The following is a 13810-nucleotide window of genomic DNA, read 5'->3' as shown; positions in this document are numbered from 1 at the left end:
AGTAGGGTAAAACTGTTCGCAAAAGGTGCGCATTTGTGAAGAGGGCGCCACCGAATTTTGAGGACACCTTTTTAATTGGCTCAAAGAGAGGAGTGGACCATCTTGTTATGTATGATCATTGGTTATACTCAAATGAGAGTGAGCGTAATAACATCCACTTATATCAAGGAATGCTGATAATCTCAAGCATTCTTTGCCACCACAAATATAGAAAGAATTTTCTCTGTACATGAATCAAAATTTCTTTTGAAGAAACACAAGCCCAGTCCTGCTCTGCCACAGGTCAGTCCGCGAAGAGATCTATCTAGATATTGCACTATCTTCAAAAATACAGGGCTGTAAACAAAACGCAATTGCTCACATCACATACAAAACGGGATTGAGGGGGTGGGGTGGGCAGGGCGGGAGGTGTAGTGTGATAAACAGCCTTACATAGAAAAAGAAAATACAGTCAGGAACGTTACTTAGACTCAGAATTTGGGAAATGTGCACTTGGTTGACCTCCAGACTTTTGGCAGAGACGTTTCGGTGAGCTTGTGTTCTACACTACAGGGTGTTCTCCCTTCACCTGGTCGTGGAGCTGCTGGGCTTTCCTCCCTGGTCGGTGATGAGGGTCACCTAAGGATGGGAGACAATTTGTAGTAAAGGGTCGCTTCTAAGCACAAGGGGGCTATCCCGAAAAATGCCCTTTTGAGAAAATCGAAGGTAAAGTTTTTGCCCCTCGTTCAGTTTCTTTAAAAGACAAGGAGAGTTTTCTCTATAACCAAACAAATTAATATACACACCAATGAAACCAAACTTCTCCTATAGGTAGGGCAATGCCCACTTTTGGTGTAGGTAAAGATTTCTGGCAACCCCCGAAATCTGGGTTAATCGCTTGTCCATAAAAGCCACCAAATAGCAAATCAGGACAATGATGGCCACATTCAACAAGGAACTTGACAAAGGACATTTCTACAGTAGCGCACAAAAAGAAGTAGAAGACCACATCAGCCAAGACTACAAAACTATAACAAAGATTGCAGTTCAGTGCAAAAGGATCATCAAACAGGGTGAAATCTGGAAAAAATTCCAGGTTTCAAGCCCTAATAACACCCCACTCCCCTGCCCCATCTTATGTGTGTGATAACTGTGTCACAGCTTACAGTTACTATTTACTGCGTCCTGTAAATGAACCAGTTTCTTTCGTTATCAACATATATTTAGAGTAAGACTTTATAATAAGACCTATTTTTTGCAAAAAAAATTTTGGGTTGTATAGAATTAATTTTTCAGCTTAAACCTGAAACTGAATAAACATATTAGTTCATTCCCGAAAGAAAGAAAATATTTGTCATCCAGCTGTTCAGATGTACTAAGCCCAAAATTTAAAAAATAATTCTTATTCAGTTTCTTAATCTGTGCTATAGGTAGCGTGTGCTCAAGAAATATAAATAATTTTTCTTTCTGGGCTCAGAACACTTGAACAGACTGTTGATGATTACCAACGCATAATTCAGTTCACCTTATTGAAGACACCTCTTCCAAAATAGTCAGCTACAACAGAAAAACCATCAGGGGCTCTTTCAAGCTGAAGAGGAAAGACCAAACAAAATGGTAGCCATCATTTCAAACTCTGCATAAAGCATGCATACAAAAGTTAATAGAGCTCTCCCTTACAGTCTCTTAAAAACAGGGTCACAGGAATGTGCTCATAGAACTGAGGATTAAAATTTAAATTGCACAATAAATTTGACTCAACAGAATAAAGACATGGCACAGACAAGACTTTTTAACACTCATGAAATAATGCCAACAGCCTAGATAGCTGGTCCTTACAACAGTTTTCATATTCTAGAAAACAACAAAATTCATTGACCTGTTTGTCAGGTTCAAAGAATGTGCTTGAACGGCAAATATGAAATACAGTGTAAAACTTTAAAAATGTTTTCAAAAAGTAAGAATGGCCATGAAAATCATTTATTTTAAAAAATGTTTAAAAGAAAATGCTTCTAGCTACTTTAGTTTTTTTTTAAAATCCATTTTCTTGTTTACCTGGTTATGGAAAAATTCATGGATATCCTTTGATTGTTCTTGTGCTCTGATAATGTCCATAATTTTCCTGAGGGTGGAAAAAGAAAAAAGAATGAAATCTTAAAGCATACTTATTTATTATCATCAGACTCAAATACCAAATCTTATGAATCAGATTACAAAGTACAATAGTAAATGAGCAAATACAACAAAAATCTTACAAAATCAGATTTTGAGGCAGCCAATAAATTGATAAAAATACAAAAGTATATAATATATATAAATATACATGTGTGTGTATGAGCATGTGCGTGTGTATGAGTGCAAGTGCGTGTGTGTGTGTGTGTGTGAGAGTGTGTGCATGCTCATGTGTATATGTGCCTGCATGTGTGCATCTGAAGTGTATGTGCATGCATGAACACTCCGTCAGAAAACTCATTATGTGTCCCTAAAACTTAAAAAAACCCAAAAATGGAACAACAAAACTGTTTTTCTAAACTTGATAAAGACACTGACAGTCAGTAAGACGTGACAGATTAAAGGTGTATGGTTTGAGGGTGCTGTGGAGTGATTTGCTCCTTCTTTTCTATCAAACATGTATCGTCCTTATCTCTCCTCCTCCTATTCTTTGTTATGTTACTCTCTTGTAACACCTTTAAACTCTGGTGCTTATATAACTTAATTGTATTGCAAAAGCTGTAAAACTCTTACTAAAACTTAAAAAAAAAACAGATTAAAGAAATGTTCAGATAAAGACAGAAAAGCTTACACAAAGACACTAAGCAGAATGTGCTATGGTTATATTGGTACTAACCTGTTCTCTGGTGCACAGACTGGACATTCCAAGTCATTCTCTGCATAGCTTTCAAAACAACTGTTAAGAGAATCACAAGAAGATATTTATATCTTCATACAGACAGAAATAAAGTAAGGACAGAGATAGAAATAAAGTATAGACAACAGAGGGAAAAAAATCATACTAATTATGTGCATGTATATCTTCATACAGACAGAAATAAAGTAAGGACAGAGATAGAAATAAAGAATGGACAACAGAGGAAAAAAAATCATACTAACTATTTACGCTGATACTGTTCTTCAATATATTGATCACAGAAGTTTATATCAAATAGGCTCAATGTTTACGACTGGTGAGTAGGAGCAGGCAACAGGGAACTCTAAGGATTGATTACATTTATCGACAACAGGACAAATTAAAAAGATATTCAGCTCATTCACTCTTGACAGACTCTCTGTTTGAGCACCAGATTTGACACTTATTTTTACTAAAAATTAAAAAAGAGGTATTTTGACGAGGGGGGTAACAAATGCCATAATCACAATATAAAGATCTTTTAATAAAGCAACATGACCTGACAAATCTACTTATGCTCTTAAGTGAAGTAGGTATACTAGGGAAGTGAAATTCACTGTTATTATATCAGAGCTAGTCAGGTCATTACGGAAGATGGCCCTAGATACTTACTGTTGATGGTATGAATGTGGTTCACACAGGAAATGAACTGATGGAAGCTCCAGTGAATGGCTACAAATATTGCACTTTGATGCTTGAAAGACTTTTGCACTGTGGAAAAAAAGCAAACACTAAAGTTAGCTCAGTTAATAACTTCTAACATAGAAAAATATGAGAAACAAACATACATACATTAGTTTATATGAAGAGGTCTCTTAAAACACAAACTGAAATCAAACTTTATAATGTGATTACCAAATATTTTCTTCCATCCGGTCTGTGCAACACAATACATAGAGTATAGAGCCATATTTATGATGCTCTGCAAAGTAGAGGATGAGGTAAATGTGAATAAAGAAACATTGAAACAGTAATGACACGGACATAAAAATCCTCTTACGAAGTTTTCAGCTCTTCAATCTTGCTGCGTTTTTTCTCAGTGTCCTCTCGATACTGTTTGATGAGTCGCTCGTCCTCTGCTATTTGATCGTTCTCCATCTGAAGTCTTCTGACAATGTAGTCCTTAAGAATAGAGAAAAAGAAGTTTCATAAACATACAACCTCTACCCTGCAGTAAACTATTTTTGAGGGATTAAAGAATTTGGTTACCTAAATGTATATTGCATCAAAACTACTTTACCCATCAATCATGCATGTGTCATAGCTGGGAGGGGGGGGGGGGGGGGGGGGACCTGTGATTTTTTTGTGTGAATAACAACTATATGACATAGACAGTAAATACTTTTTTCCAAATTATCTTTCTGAGCATGTAGAAGAACAAATACTGTGATGGCAATTTTGAAACCTTTCAAAGACATTTGCCCTTTTTTCTAATGCAAATAATCTGAATGTTCACACTGTGATTTTCTTACTCAAATGAGAATTCATCAAACACCATTGCAATGAGAAACTTCTTTAAACGAGCCAGACCCAACACTATCTACTTCCCAACTACATCTGTAACTATGTACTTATTTAATCTTATTCGGGGGGGGGGGGGGGGGGGGGGGAGGAAAACGGGGAACCCCCAGAAAAAAAAGTTTAAAAAAATAACCCCCAACCCCCCCCAAAAATCCCCTATGGGCCCCCCCCTGGACCGCGGGGAAATGGCCCCCCCCAACCAAATCTTTTAAAAAAAAAGCTCCGCTTTTTTTTAATGCAAATAATTGGAATGTTCCCCCGGTGATTTTTTTTCTCAAATGAGAATTCATCAACCCCCCTTGCAATGAGAATCTTCTTTAAACGAGCCAGACCCACCCCTATTTTCTTCCCAACTACATCTGTAACTATGTATTTTTTTATTTTTTTTCGGGGGGGGGGGGGGGGGGGGGGGAAGGAAATCGGAGACACTCAAGAAAATAATGTTTAACAGATTACACCCAAACTCGCCCGAGAATTCCCTTATGCGCTCCACCCTGACTCGCGCGGAACTGCCCGCGCCGACCTAGCATCTTTAGAAACGAAGTCTCGCCTTGACGAGACTCTGGCGCCGAGATTCTGATTTGCATAGTTATTGCAAAAAGTTTCTTCTTTCGTTTGATACTGAAACGAAATTTTTCGGGCGACACAATTGAGTTCGAAAAAGGAAATAAGGATGGATTTCAGCAAAAACAAGCTTATGACAAATCAGATGACTCATATTTTGATGAAAACGTTGTAGCAAGAGTTTGGGGTGATTCAGATTGATCAAATGTAGAAAATCTAGAATTTAGATCTTGGGCCTGACCGCGAGGCTGAGAGTGAGAGTGATGGGTCGGACACCCCGATTGAACTAAAGTTAGAACATTTCCAACAGTTTGCGCATACATAAGTTATATTTTTCTGAAACTACATTAATTTTTCGTTTTAACGTCAATTTTTTCAGGAATTTCGGAATTCATTTAGTATTTTTAAAATGTGTTTTTAAAGGCTTGTATTCACCGGAGGTGGGTTCCTTCCCCTTGCTTAGGATCTAACAATGGACTTCTCGTCCACACCCTTAGGGTGTAATTACTGTAATGTGTTAAGTACAAACAGTCTGAAGAGCAAAATTGGAAATCTGATATGGCTAAACAGGCACTGCAGGGAACTCCATAACAAAGCCAATTTTAGTATTTCTGCGCAAACTGAAATGTGCCAGTTAAGACAGTACCACTGTCAGCAGACTCCCCTCCCGCACAGCCTCTTCTCAAACGGTGCCACGCTGTGGGGAACCAAATGGACGAAGGCAAGTACGACCGTTCATAAAAAGTACAGCACTGGTCATTACCTTGACAACTGACAACGTTGCAGTAGAATTGTGAGCCAAAATCTGAATGACCATTAGCGGCGGAAGCAGGTTTTTCTTGTCAATATCTATTTTTTTTTCATCAAGGAAAATTATGTTGGCACAGTGAAAATAGAAAGCTCTTTGATTTGAGCCTGTCATGTTTTATAAAAACTCACTGCAGTCCTTCATTTTACAGCTGGACTCAAGTGAAGTACATTAACGTGATGATAGTCATTTTGTGATAAGTAAAAGAAAGACAGAACGAAAGAAACAACAACAAAAAAAATAATATCAAAGACTTACTATGGCACTCACTAACACCCTGCTCATTTTACAATCTTCCCTAAATAGTTAAAAATTTGCCTTATTACTCAACACTACAATAAATCTGTACATTTTTACTCTCTGCAAAACATCATTGGGATTTTTAAAAATCATAATCTAATAATCTTAAATTTATAGTAAAACAATGATTATTATCCACATTTAAAATGACCATGCTAAGACTAAAAACTTTGTCACAACAGAATGTGGGGCCACCACTAATACCTGAAGAGACAAAGAATCAGTCATTCAAAGAGAAAACTGTGTCTCACTCACCAAACAAGTAGAGTCAGGTCAAAACACAAAGCCACTCTGCCTCAGACACAGATACACAATAATTTTCCATGTCAGCATAATTATTTGAAAGTATCTAGTGCTTTTTTAATACTGATATAATTCACTGATAGGTAACGGTACTATCTAGACCAGGAAAAAGGATACGAGACAAGGTTTCCATGAGCTGTGACTTGCAGTTCTCCTCTTTGCTTGCGAAGTAAGACAAAGCCTGCACCCACAGTTGGGGATCCTGTTGGCTGAAAAAGTTAAAAGAGATAAGAAACAGTATATCTCATATTTCAGCCCTTGTTTAGAAGGACTTTTGTAAAGGAAAAATGAAGAAGAGTCCGATCAATTTGGACCAGTTTATAACAATGCTCTACAGTCTCAACAATTTTCCATCACTATCACAAACGTTTGTCGTCTCAATTCAGCAACTCATTGTTTTTTTTGTAGGAGTTTTACGGTGCTTGCAACTGCATAAGGTCATATGAGCGCGCGAAATTCAGCAACTCAGATCTTTCGTTGCAATAATAAAGCACATAGCATAAGACAATTAGTAACTTCTGTCAAAATAAGTAAATACAACAAGTTTAAATTTGAGACTCATTAACTGCTGCAAATGTCGGGTATACTTCTGTACTTAAAAACCCCCCCAATTATTTGAAGGCATCCAAAACAAGCACCACAATATAGCCTTTCTAGATATTTTCAAACCTCAAGAATTAAAATGAAACAATAAAAGGGCTGGCACAACAAAGCAATATTTTCTCAGGATCCAGAAGAGGACGACTACAGTAACATCAACAAGAAGAAAAAGGGGCATACAAAACTAGCAGATTGAAGCACAAACATTTTTTACCTACCCTGGAAAGCTGTTCACATTCCCAGTTTCCTACTTACCCAAATTTTTTGCATGCCTCAATAACATGCACATATTCCCTGTGCTCCATGTGATAACGGAGAATCTGCTGATACCTGTATGGAACACAGTAGTTATGGAATATCAAAAACTGTCAAAAAACTAAAAACAATATTAAACAGTGACGCAAAAAAGAAATGAACGTGACCACACACAATGACCCATCCAGGAACAAATGCTTGACTTGATATAAAACATGTGAAACTTTGACTTACAGTCGGCTGTCTTTCGCGGGACACGACGGCACAGTAGATTACAAACTTGTATCGCAATTTACAATTTTCAAGATGCGCATCCAAGTATGGTCCAATTTATATTATTTTCCTGCCTAGAATACTGCCTCTCAACCTAGTCTTCCCACAGGAGACCAAAAAGTCTGCTTCAGAAAAGACTTATATTGAGTCTTTGTTTGTTTGTTTTTGTAAAGTGTTTTACGGCGCTCGCAACTGCATACGGTCATATTATGAGCGCGCTGGACACACCTAATATTTTCAGTTGGTAGGAAATTTTGAATTTTGCCCGGGTGGCGGCCGAAGCCTACTCTTATCGATTTTAGACCACCAAGGGATCTTTAACGTGTGCAACTTGCACACGGGCCCTCCGAGATTTTTCACCCTTGTCCGAGAAGGCCAGGTGTAGATCTTTCCTATCAGAAGATCAGGGGTGTGGTTGAAAGACTATATTGAGTCTACAAAGGAGTCAAACAGTAACAAGCAAGTACTTTTGTCCACCTTAATGTTGAAAAAGAAAAAGAATGAAACTGTAGTAACAAAGACACAGACCAACAGGAGAGCCAACAGAGAGTAATAAAGGATAAACATGACAGGTAACAATACATACAAAGAACATGAACAACAACAACAGCAACAACAACAACAACAACAAAACACTTGTTCTGCCCACTGGCCATCAGGTGGGCCTAAAGTGCCTTACACAGATCATCAAAACAATTGTCTTTCCTGATAGGAATTTACTAATTTGAATATAACAGGTGCATACATGCAAACTCAAACGGACATACGAGCGGGGTTCAAGAAGTCTTTGGTCTAAATATGAAGAAATAAAGATAGAGCTTTGTAACTTGGCACACATACTTTCATTTCTCACCATGCAGAGTAACACATTTTTGCCACTTCTCTTTGACCTTCAAAAGTCCTTGAGAAAAAATGACCCAGAATGCGCCCCTAACTAATCTTCCACAGCTTCAATGGCGTCCTCATTGTCATGGAAATGACGTCCTTTCAGTCAGTGATTTTTTTAGATTAGGAAACTGAAAAAAGTCTGAAGGGGCTAGGTCTGGTGAATAAGCTGGGTGTGGCAAGATTTCAAAGCCGCACTGTTCTGCTGTCTGGACTGTTTATTTGCCCTGTGTGCAGGGGCATTGTCATGTAGACAGCAATTTTAATCTGCAAACCTGAATAGTAGTCCCCTGTGACTGTTTTTCCATTTTCCTTCACAATCCCAGAAACACGACAGCATGACCTTTCCACTTGACGGTGTTACCTTTGCCTTCTTTGGTGAGGGAGAAGAAGGACATTGCATGGAGGACATTTTTTGTTCTGGATCAAAATGATAAATCCATGTTTCATCCATAGTCACGATGTTTTTAAAGAAATTTGTGTCATTGGACTTAATTCGAAGGAGAGTTTTGCAGGACTCAACCCTCTGCTTCTGTTGCTCACTTGTCAAAGGGCGGGGTACCCACCGCGCAGACACCTTATTCATGCAATGACAGTCATGGAGAATCATTTCAAAGGACCCTACACTGATTCCCGTTTCACTTGAGAGCCGTTTAACAGTTATACGTCGGTCTTGTAAAACCAGTTTCTTCATTATGGATACATTCTCTTCAGTTGCCAAAAAAGATGGGCGCCCTTTACTATCTTCACCCATCACTGACAGGAATCCAGATTTGTCATCATAAACTTGGACCATTTCCTGAAAAATGTCTGAAGAGGATTTTCCTTGCAAGTGTAAAAACTTGATAAATGAGCGATATTCAACAGGCTTCATGGCACAGCTTCAGCAAAGAAAAAGCAAATGTTTTTGTGCATGGTTTCATTTAACACGCTGACTAGTGCCTTATTATTGTCGGATTTTCCCGAAAATTACCATGGTGCTTTTAAAAAAAATTATCTAAAGGCTGGCGAAATTTCATTACTGTACCCTGATTCCTTCATACCCAGACCAAACACTTATTGAACCCCCCTCCTACTGTACAGATAAGACAGATCTATATTGAAACTTCAGAAAAAAATGACAAGCAGTCACAGAAAATAAAAAGACCAACATAAAGCATAGTAGTGTCAGCAGTCATGTTTCATTTCTTTTTTTGTGTTTTACATCTGTACTGTATGCACATGATCTATAATGACCGTTTCCTTTAAAAAAAGGCACACTCAAAGTATAATTGAAAAAAAAGCATTGTTACTTTTAGAGGGAAAGTTTATGGTCTCATTTTTTTCAAGCAATAGAAACTGTTTTGGTTGACTGACGAATATCATTGTAGAGAGATACTGAAACAAAAAGCCCCTGCATAGTTGACAGCAATGCCTTAGTACTGTTTCAAATTACGACAGACAGAAATAGAGGGATAGTAAGGAATTAGAGACCCTGCTTATGAGTCAAGTACCGACACAGAGAGTAAGCATAAGTTTGATGAAATGACATTGACAGAGGAAAAGCAATCAGAACATTACTCACAAATGTGCCTTTTCGTAGAGGAACAAGATTCCAGCTTTGAAGTTGTTCATTTGACAAAGAATGAGGGCTTGGTCTATGTCATAGTTGGCCTGAAAATCGAACGAGAGCATTTATGATCACAACTAATTATTTTTTAGAGCATAATATATGACAATATAGTTGGAAGAATTCTTCACCAACATATAGCCTCTAAACTTTACCAAATTTATAAGTAGACCCTGCAAACAAAGTGAGGTAGTTATTTATGGAGGGGAATGCTCCAAAGACATGAGCAAAGTTATCTTCACCAACACTTAGATTTCTTCTTAAGAAATTTAAAAAATCCAAATCGAAATGTTTCAATGCTCAGAAAATCTGAATAAGTTTACCTCGGATTAGTAATAAAATTGAAGTCAATCCAAATACAGAGCTAGCAAAACGGAATAGTCAATAATTCAGTTGCAGTTTGGATTTAACTCTTCTGTTGAAGAAAGTGATCATCTTAGCTTCATGATGATTACAAACTGGCAAAAGAACCAAAATGTATAGGTCATAGATTTTACGCTACTTACATCAGGGTTTTTCAGCAGCTCCAAGGTCTTTCTCTCTCTTTCCACACGAGCCTTTGAAACAAAGAAAATATCTCATAGGTACACATCAGTACAAGCCCCTGTGTTTCAATTTCAGGATTTCTCCAAAACATTCCTATATATGCATAAGTAGGTCATGCCTATAGAATGACAGGGTTGTAACTAGCCTACACGACACATAGCTTTGAGAAAACAGAACTCAAAGATTCCCATTCTTTTAGCTAAAGTACTTTTTACCACCTTACTCGTTAAAGCGTAAAACTGAAAAAATACAGGTCAGATTGTCTCGACCTTTCATACAGTGTGCATGACATTTGTGTCTGTAATGTGCAGTATATAAGGAGTTGGAACCCTGTCACTTTGAGGGCTCGAGGTGTTAATGAAAGCTCCTTTTCACAACAGAATGTCAAGCAAAAGCAGGGCTCTTGTGCATAATAAGAACATAAATAAAACACATGTCCCTTTATTTCTTTTCCCTTCCTTTCCAGATCCTAAAGTATTATATAGGTGGTAGATAAGCACACTCACCGAAATCCCTTTCTCATGAACCATATCATGGAGGTAGAGCTCCAGCAGCGTGTTGTACACCAAGTTGGATGAGTTTGGCTGCACCTGGAAATAAAATGACATCAGTAGTAAACAGAAAATAACAACAAATAATCAAACACATTTCAACAGGTTCGAATGCCAGGGCGCACTTTTCCTATCCATTGTATTAGCAGTGTATTTTCTGTGCGGAATTAGCATTGCTTTTTCGACACTATATTAACAATACCTTGTCTTCACTAAATCAGGAGAAAGCAGCACGAGCAAATGCTTAAGACTTAAGACACAAAAGCCAGTCTTCCTTTGTAAACTAACCTAAGCTTACCAGACTATAAAAAAGTGTTAATATGGTGAATTTTTGTGCACAATCATCAATTCACCTAAAACATGTTAAGGTTGGAACATGGTAAAAAGGGATTTCCATGATAAATTACATTTACTTCCACTTGTATAACCCACCTCAATCATATGTTCCAAGAATTCTGTCAGTCTTGCAGAGTTGTTCACAAAAATGTGAATGAACTCTTCAGCATTTGCTTTCTGGATTCTGCCAATGCCGCCTGAAAAAGTAATTTGAGAGAATAGGCATTTTTAATAAAAGCTTTACACTGCCCTCTAGCATTCATTTGACAAGAAATCCCTTTAAAGACTATGCCTTATCTTTATGAATTAATTCCTGGTTCTCCACATCAATGAATGTGAACCCATTAAAAATCAAAACAGCCCCCTCCATAAGCCATTGCAAAAAGACTCATAAGCAGAAAATGATCCAGGAATAGTCAAATGAATGAATGTATTAATGACCTTTAACATACGGCTAACAAAACAAAACTCTTTACATTATTCTTGATATCTATTGAACGATCATTTTCTTAAGTGAAAGAATTGTACATTGTTTAAAATTCATAAGCTTGAGGAATATAGACAGTTGCTTAGAATGATAAACAAAGATTCATATATATATATATGCATGGAGTTTTTTACACATCCCTTTCCCCACTTTGCACTTTCAGATAATAGGTTCCTATAGTATTCATACCAAAATCAGACATTTCATCTAAGTAGCTCAATAGGATTAAAAAATCAGCATGCAGTATTGCATTTTGTGGATTAAGTCAATATAACAGGCTTTACTATTCTAAGAAAAATGTAATTTTCATACAAACGTTTTTATTTCATTCTACATATAAGCATCAGACAAATATTCCCACAAGCTATAGGGTAGGGTGGTCCAAATTTGTCAGTGTTCCAACTGAGTCGCAACACACCCCCAGAGATCTGTTTCCAACTCCTGCCTGAAATAAACCCAGCTTTCTGCCCAATCAAAAGGACAAAAAAACCCAAATGACCATCTATCATCAAATCCAGTTCAAGACATCTTCGAAACACTTTCCCAAAATAGTGCCTATGCAGTACCCTCCATAAAAAAATGTTTGTCTTTTAAATTTCACTGGCAACCATACTGAAATTATATAATGCTTAGGAAAAATCTTAAAATTTTGAAAACCAAAAGTCAACTTTTTAAAAAAAGATATGAAGTAAGTAAACATAGTTATAGGTACCTGGCTATTCATTTTCAGTATTCCGGAACTATTACATATAATTACTGCATTTAATAGAGGGAGCATGGGAGAGTAAGAAATGAAGTGACTCCCCTGATACATAATACTACAAAACTCGAACATCCAACCCTACTGTATCTTACATAGATAACAATAAACAGAACCTTCAGAATGTACCACTTCTACAAAACAACCCATTGTCAAATAAAGAATAAAGATACATGACATCCAAATCAGGGGAATTGCTATGACTTTCTTGCAAATGAAAAAGGACACAATAAGTAAAATCCAAGGGACTGTTTGAAGTATGTATTCACATATATAGAATGGGTAAAAACAATTAATTCACCCTAGCAAATAAAAAGAAAGGCAAGCAACTGAAAAAAACAAAAAACAAATGCAGTATTTCGCAGCAAAAAAAATAATTGGATTGAGCTAATAATAAAATATGAACTGAATGTGTATGCTGGGGTGAAAAAGAAAAACTAAAATAAATCTGAACATATTCAAGCCATCTGCACATGCGTGGAAAGTAAATATTAAGCTCCATTACGGTCAATACAGTGTACTGAAAATATGTAAAGCATCAGTTTCATAATTCTCTAGTTTTAAAAAGGCAAACTTTTAGTTTGGTTTAGTTTGTGTAATAAAATTGTTGCTTTAAGTACCAAGACTGGTATTCTATCCCACTACCAGTGTTTATGCTTTCAAAGCAAAAAAAGAAAAGTTTTAATGTTTGCAGGCATAGGAACAATTTCTAGTGAGCAGAACAATTGTTCTCTGAAGACACAATAGCTAATTTGTACTTGAATGAATCATATTTGATGATAAATATCACTCTTCTAATTTTTAAAAGATCATTCTGATATGAAGACACTGGCATAATTCTTCCCTTTTCACGCATGTAAATTCACATAATGTTTCTGTGAGAAAGCAGAATGCATCGTCATTGTTGATTGAACTTGAACCTTCTTTTTTTTCCAAAATCTCAAAGCCTGTACTCACTAGAGTCAAGTAAAATTGATGCAAATAGAGGGAGCACTCCTGAAATAGTTCATGCAGAAACACCAATTCATGAGGTTTACTGTGAGGTTAAAAACAGCCATGACAACAACCAAAAACACAAAAGCTCCCACTATCATAAATGAAGATTAATAAAAACAAAAACAACAC

General features: G+C 36.9%; 1 protein-coding gene across 2 annotated transcripts in view; it reads right to left on the bottom strand.

The window, feature by feature from the left end:
* LOC101847169 (vacuolar protein sorting-associated protein 11 homolog) overlaps positions 1-13810 on the bottom strand; it is a 33526-nt gene continuing 19716 nt past the window's right edge. The window contains exons 17-30 of one of the 2 annotated variants that reach the window (XM_005091018.3): positions 13643-13681; positions 11535-11635; positions 11058-11141; positions 10512-10562; positions 9961-10049; positions 7239-7313; positions 6501-6592; positions 5736-5821; positions 3888-4009; positions 3500-3598; positions 2828-2887; positions 2035-2101; positions 1505-1570; positions 1-618 (exon numbers count right to left, since the gene is read on the bottom strand). In XM_005091018.3, the coding sequence (XP_005091075.1) occupies positions 565-618; positions 1505-1570; positions 2035-2101; positions 2828-2887; positions 3500-3598; positions 3888-4009; positions 5736-5821; positions 6501-6592; positions 7239-7313; positions 9961-10049; positions 10512-10562; positions 11058-11141; positions 11535-11635; positions 13643-13681 (1085 nt within the window). In that variant the 3' untranslated portion in view covers positions 1-564. The remainder of the gene's footprint in view (positions 619-1504; positions 1571-2034; positions 2102-2827; positions 2888-3499; positions 3599-3887; positions 4010-5735; positions 5822-6500; positions 6593-7238; positions 7314-9960; positions 10050-10511; positions 10563-11057; positions 11142-11534; positions 11636-13642; positions 13682-13810) is intronic. The other variant, XM_005091019.3, reaches the window with a different exon arrangement.

This window comes from Aplysia californica, unplaced genomic scaffold, assembly GCF_000002075.1.
Source record: "Aplysia californica isolate F4 #8 unplaced genomic scaffold, AplCal3.0 scaffold00025, whole genome shotgun sequence".
In the NCBI taxonomy this organism is placed as follows: Eukaryota; Metazoa; Mollusca; class Gastropoda; order Aplysiida; family Aplysiidae; genus Aplysia; species Aplysia californica.
The sequence above is the reverse complement of the archived record's forward strand: the minus strand, read 5'-3'. Positions and strand labels throughout refer to the sequence as shown.